We start from the raw sequence: 7,013 nt of genomic DNA on the forward strand, positions 1-7,013 counted from the left end.
TCAACAAATTTACAGAGATGCCTTTATCTCTCAAAATTTTCAGAAGAGCTCTTGATGATTCATAATCAAGCAGAACACGGGTTTTTCATAATATGAAAACCTCAACAAATTTACAGAGATGCCTTTATCTCTCAAAATTGTCAGAAGAGCTCTTGACGATTCATAATCAAGCAGAACAGGTACTATAGTGCAGCTCCAGGTTAGCAATCATCAATCCAGCCACTTCCAGCCCCGTCCAAACTGAAGAGATCCCAATTATGCCCATCCAACAAGCCTCTCCATGGCTAAAATTGATTAACTCTGCCAATCTCAACATTGGTATCGATTTTCAGCTGAACCTCATCAGTTGAAATTGTTGATGACATCTGAATCCAGCATAGATACATCCAGTCCATCCTAAGTCACAGGCAACAATCCAAGCAGAAATCGAAGCTCAATGTTCTGTTGTCCTTTCAGACATGGTAGCTCCCTCTTGTTTTAAATTGTGTAATAGACAATTCTTTTTATAAACAGTTTGATCTATTTTCAATTTTCATTTTGGCCAGAACTACTAGTCTTTACTGTGAGAAATTGTGACCAGTCTAAGGCAAGAAAAGAACTTACTTGGGAGATATTCCTCACCCAAATTCACAATCACTTATTTAAAGTCAGTAACTTAGGGCGCAAGTTATCTATTTTTCATAAGTATGTTAGGGTCTTGACCGCTAACAGTGCCACGCTCGCATACCAAAGAAAGTTGACTTATTGACCACAAATGGTTTCCAAGCCAAAGGGGAATTTTACCCTGCCATCATAGGAGCTAAATCTAAATGGGTGAACACATAGTATGACTAGTTTTTTTTTTTTTTTTTTTTTTTTCTTGTGGAGAAGTTCCTGTAGACAGTTGCTTGGCATCTGGGAAAGTCATTATGAATTTTTTTTGGGTATAAATTAAGGTCTTAAGAATCAAAATTGTCCTCAAAATTTCACCGAAAATTTCATATTTTGGTGAGACGGAATTCTCAAAATTTCTAGAATGTTTCTTGAATCTTGATGACGTCCCTCAAAATTTGAGCATTTTTAATTTTAAGGCTTAATCAATGAGCTAACTCCTAATGATGGTAAGAGAATTTATCCCTAAGCTAAATTTTAGAGTTCGATCATGCACCTTAAAATTTGAAGTCATAGTTGCTGTTTGCTAAGAAAAAAAATAAAAATCAAGGCTTATCAAATGAAAAATCAACACTATGCGATCCTTCTTTCCCTAATGCCGTAGTAGGTTGATCTTCTGATCTTCTCATACCATTCCCATCATGTATGGAGCCCTCCATCTCCGAGAGATCAGTATCAGATTGATAAGATACCGATCTCGGGGAATTAAGGATGCTTTCGAGGTCAGATTGATTGGACTTGTGCTTTTGGTAGTGAAGTAGATGCAGTGGGGATGAACCCTGGCTTGGTGTAATTTCCCCACTTACAAATCCTGAGGAAGAAACATCGCCTGTAGCTTTCCTCAACTTCTTTCTCTGCTTTGCAGCCCTCTGCCAATTCTTAAGAGCTTTCGCCGTTTGCTCCTCGAAAATTGCTTTCTTCATGTGAGATCCCATCTGCACGTTAAGATAAGATACATGCATGCATAAATATAGGTAATTAAATACATTATAGAGAAATTAATTACTCGAAAAAGAAAAACTTCAACTCTTTTTTTTTTTTTTTTTTTTTTCAGGTGCTTGTAACTAAAATGCTTCCCCAAATTAGGGTGTTATTTGAAAGACTAAGTGATGACCACTTAGTTATAGTGTTATGACTATGAAAGAGTGATGCTATTTCCACCTCCTTATCCTATTTTTCCACTTACCTTATCTTTCCACCCACCATGTAAAATTTAAAACACACAATCCTATAGTTCCACCCACCATTAAATTATTAAAGTAAAATAATATTTTTTTTAAAATAAAAAATAAAAACAAAAACAAAAACTCTCTCTCCTCCTCCTCCTCCTCTAGGGAAAACCCAACAGTCAACATCCACTTTTCCTTCTCCCACCCCAACCCCGATTCCTCCCCCGACGGCGAGAACCCTACAGATTTCTACACCTTCAACCGCATTCATGTTCTATATTTTTAATTAATTTTATTATTTACAATAACTCCTTCTGCCAAAAAAAAAATGATAATTATGTCTTCATTTTTCTTTTTCTTTTTTTGGCAGAAACCCAAATTTTAGGAAGGATGGAGATCTAGAACCGATACATAGAGATTGCGGAAGGGGTGGGTGTGGTGAGAAATTGCAGGGAGGGTGGGGTGGGTATGATGGTAGGGACGATGGAGAAATTGTGGAATTTCATTTGTTGACTTTGAAAAGCAAAGGAGTTAGCTTGCTTAAACAAAGGAAACAAACTATAATCTATTCAAAATGCGACTAAGTTGTGAAATGAGAGTACCCTTTTCATTTGGGCTTGTTGTTTTTGGTGTTGCGGTGGCAGTGGCTTCTAGCACCGAGGATGAATGACCTCTGAGGAAGAAGCCAACAGGTCGGGAAGGGAGAGAGAGGAGAGAGAGAGAGTTTTTGTTTTAAATTATTTTATTTTATTTATTTGAAATGCTTTAAAAAAGTTTTTTCCCCTCGGTTCTTAAAAGTCATTTTACAAAAGGATAATTTGTCTTTAAAATTTTGAATATAAGGTGGGTGAGGAATTAGAACAAGGGGGTGGAAATAGTAGAACTCAAAAGCATGTGCAAATGTGGGTTAAGTAAGCTGCCCAGGCCATTGAGCCCACTCTCTTGCACCCAAGTTTGAGTCCCTCTCCCCGTACATTACATTTATAGTAATTTAAATTATCGCTTGTATTAAAAAAATGAATATGAAAGCATGCATGCATATTACTTAAAGAGGCAAGGCTAGGGCTGTTTAATTTGAAATACTCACTTGTGTAATCAAAGCATAAAGAGGGAAGGTAATGTAACTGCATAGGATCTGTAGGGCTACCCCAAGGAAAACCCTTGTCAGTATCAGAGGCAAGTTTTCATGGAAGCATGATGTGAACCCAAATTCCAACTGCATCGTATATATATCATAGTATGTATAGTTAGTATAAAGTTGAGACAGTGCACATAATTACCAATATAATAATGAACTTAATTCCTCTGAATATGTAGAGTTCTTAATATGGCTTTATGGTTAATTACTTACAGATGTCCATAAGAAATACGCCATTTGAAAAGCGTTCTGTGTATGCAGCAAGCAAACCAATTAATTGTTAGAAACCATATTGATCCATAGCATTTCATATATATGTATTTTAGACTGTACGGATGGTCGGTCCATATTTACAGTCTGACAATATAATAAATTTACTATATATATAGTATATGATGTTCATATATAAACTCTGATAGCTCTCACCTGGAATAATGTGAAATGAATTAAGAGGAGAATCCACTCAGGCCGATTAAACCAAAAAAATTTGTTGCTTGGCTCTACAACGGGAGCGCCTTTAACCACTGTAGTTCGATCGTGCATTTCTTGAGCCATCTCCATGATGATAAGCTCAAGCTTTGTACCCACTACAAGAAGAATCTGCACAAATTAATTAATTAATTAAGGTTTATTAAATAATTAATAGGAGAAATATTTATATATATATACATGACTCGAAGAAGAAGCTAGCACTATATATAATATATCTAGAGCTTGGATTTCGCGGTCTTACAACGAGTGGCGCCAATGACAACCAAGTGAACGTGTGCCATTCTGTAAAATAGGAGGTATTTATTTATCAATAATATATTGACCACCAACACCAAGCAAAATGTGCTTTTTGTGATATCTGTGTGTGTGTCTGTTTTAGAAGAGAGAGAAAAGAAGGAGACAGAGTCTCACGGTGAACATTTAGAACCAAAAACACCACGGCAAAAATCCATAGTGGTATACTGCAAAATCAAGAAATCAAATTAATAAACAATAGTTATATAGTAGTACAAGGAAGCTAGAGAGAGAGAGAGAGAGACCTAATACCCACGACGACCTTGAAGTCATCTTCCATGGATCTCTTAATATATTTATGGAAGTCAAATTTGCTATTTGGAGCAAAATGTGCCTGCATATGCATGCATTTGCCAATTAGGGTTGGGCCAAAACTATATCACAATAAAATAAAATAAAATAAAACCAAAAGTACGTAGTTCATAAAAAGAAAAAGAAAAAAGAAAAAAAAAAGGGAATTGATAATTACATTGATAAATCCGTGGCGCATGGTCAGATAGTCCACCTTCGTAACTGAACCAAAGAATTGCCTGAAAAATGCCACCTACAATGTACATATGTGGTAGAGGTTCTGTAAGTGCACAAGCTTTGGTTAAGTGTTTTTTGGTATTGTATCTAAGAGCTTTGGTTATAAGTTCCAATAAAGAACAAGATTGTACACGTTAATTTACTAATTAACTTACAATCCATCTTATTCCAGGCATTGTAGAAAAGCCTGAGTGACGCTTTATAAACGAAGTTTGCCGAATAAACCTGAACCTTGAAGGGTCTGGAACATGAAATAAGATATATAATTTGCAATTGTTCAATCACTATTGACTCGTTTATAGCAGTTTGGTTTTTGTTTTCAGATTTTATTTTCCCTTTTAAAATCGTGTCAGAAATTCTGGGAAATGTTAGAAAAATGATGGAGATGGAGAAGGAGAGATGAAGAACAATTCATGAAACAAAGACTAAAAGAACAACTATTTTAAAATAAAATGTAAAATAAAATTAGAATAAAATGTTAATTAATACCATTTGTGAATTGATATTCCAAGGACGATGTCTCTGATTCCCAAGCTTTCCATTTCTTCATCTAGTCAACAGAAGAGCCGATTAAACAACTATATAGATTCCTTTTTTTTTTTTCAAGTTTGGTTTCTGAGAAACGATGGGAAAAGTTTGGATTGTTCAATGAATTTTATAAATTTTATTATATATATCACAATAAATTACATAATTTCTAATTAACTTATGAACTTTTATTTGAAATCTAAAGGGGAATTCTACTATCCAAAAAGATTTTGAGGTGGTCCAGTCCTCATATCACATTTCCATGCCACGGCTAGAGAACTGCCAAGCCACAAAATTACGAGTAGAAAAGGCCAAGTGTATATATTCTGAGATGCAGAAGTATAAATATATTCTAATGCTTCATTATTGGATCCCAAATTCTGACCCCATTACTATTTTATCAATTTTATCAAATTAATAGGTTAATATTAAGGACATTTCCTATTGAGATAAGCGATACTATACTAAACTCACACACATACTATACGGATGCTAGAACTAGTACGCACCCATGATCTTTCCTAAAGGAGCAATTACTCCAAAACCAGTACTAGTGGGTTCTTTGTGGGCTAATACTACTGTTACACAAGTTGCAATTCCTCAATTTCTTGCCATACTCAACATAGATATATACATGGAATTACATTAAAAAACGAATAAATATGATCAATGATCTAGTTCATTTTGAAACGCGAACAATTTATATTGTCAGACAGTCTGGTAAAAAAACCTACTTTTTAAAGTTGTAATTCCAAATTCATGTGCTAGGCTATGTATAAATATAGAGCATAATTGTACGTGTCACAGTGTGATGGTACTTACTTTGGCCTGCGCTAGTGCCATGGTAATGACACTGTACACAACATGAAAAACAGCAAGCACAAAGATGAAGATGTGCAATTGGTGCATCCCAGATGGAGATATCAGCGGCACTTTACCCTACAGTACATATGCACAAAATATTTAACTAACTAAGAGCACCAAATGCAAAAAAATATATATTTGAATTTGATGATTTACGTCGCAATTCGACTTATTACAAAATTCTATTATGCGGTTGGATATATAAATATTCTTTATTTTTTATTAGTTCATTTCATTAATTAGGTGTATATTATAATATTAATGTTGATTTAATGAATTAATTACTTACGAACCTCTGAACAAGCAGAGGAATCTCCTCCACTAGGGGCTAAAATTCGACGCCATATCATGGTTTCAGCAAATTCAAGTAACTTTCGTCGTCTGTCATTATCATCACCGCCATCTCCTCCTCCTCCTTTGTTTTCGCCATCATCCTTGCCGCCCCCATCGTCTTTATACTTGCTCTCTAGCTCACATGGCAGCATCGTATTACCATACTTTTCTGGGATGCATATTTTTGGAAGATATCTTGTGCCCACCGTAAGTAGCAGAGATATGAATCCCAAAAGCATGAGCTCTGCATGCATATGCACCCATAACAAAGCATATGAAAATTATCATCACACAGAGGAAAAAAAATATATTCGCATAATTAATGTAAGTAATGATATAAAAATTAAACTGACCAGCTTTTATTTTCTCCAAAGCTTCAAGCATAGCTTTCTTATTGCGTTTCTGGAACCACTGTCATTATAAAAGTAAACATTAAAATCATGGAAAGACATTTAAAATCCTGCGTTATACATGTAGATATACGTATTTAGGTACATACCTTTCCAAGAGCATGAATTGCTTGTTCTATAATTATAGAAATAAGTATGAAAACTGCACAGGCAATGGCAACAGCCCATGTGGGTGTCTCTTTTAAAGACCTTTCTCCGGCAGCTGCTGGAGCCATGGCTGCCTTAATTACCCTTTAAGTACACTTAAGCAAACTAATTAATATATACTAGTGTCTAGCTAATTCTTGAAGAGAATCAAATTAACGTAGGCAGTGAAGATTTTGGTGTCTAAGGAATGTTTCTGGGATTTTTTATTCTTCTCTTGAAGGAGGTATATATGGGACTTACAGACAACTTTCATTTAGGTCTAAAGAGGTGTGCATACATATATACACTTTGCTAGGTTAAGAACAAAAACCAAACCTTGTCATATGCATAATGTTATTTTGTGACATGTCCTCAACGGTAGGTTATCTGTCGTGCGGTTGAGGAACAATTAATCCTTATTATAATTAAAATTAATGTCGCTGGTTATGGAAAAAATTTAAAATCAAGCCGGCCGGCTAT

General features: G+C 35.1%; 1 protein-coding gene across 1 annotated transcript; it reads right to left on the reverse strand.

Moving 5' to 3' along the window:
- Nucleotides 1-1,033: 1,033 nt before the first annotated feature.
- Nucleotides 1,034-6,781, reverse strand: LOC110774602 (MLO protein homolog 1-like). The gene is made up of 14 exons (XM_021979163.2): nt 6,497-6,781; nt 6,351-6,408; nt 5,958-6,241; nt 5,623-5,739; nt 4,762-4,822; nt 4,428-4,513; nt 4,214-4,288; nt 3,990-4,078; nt 3,862-3,911; nt 3,692-3,732; nt 3,385-3,558; nt 3,172-3,207; nt 2,908-3,036; nt 1,034-1,586 (listed from the first exon to the last, which is right to left on the reverse strand). The coding sequence occupies exons 1-14, from the start codon at nt 6,620-6,622 to the stop codon at nt 1,197-1,199; spliced, it is 1,716 nt and encodes a 571-aa protein (XP_021834855.2). The 5' UTR covers nt 6,623-6,781; the 3' UTR covers nt 1,034-1,196.
- Nucleotides 6,782-7,013: the final 232 nt, after the last annotated feature.

This window comes from Prunus avium, chromosome 3 (genome assembly GCF_965620075.1).
Source record: "Prunus avium chromosome 3, drPruAviu1.hap1.1, whole genome shotgun sequence".
NCBI lineage: Eukaryota > Viridiplantae > Streptophyta > Magnoliopsida > Rosales > Rosaceae > Prunus > Prunus avium.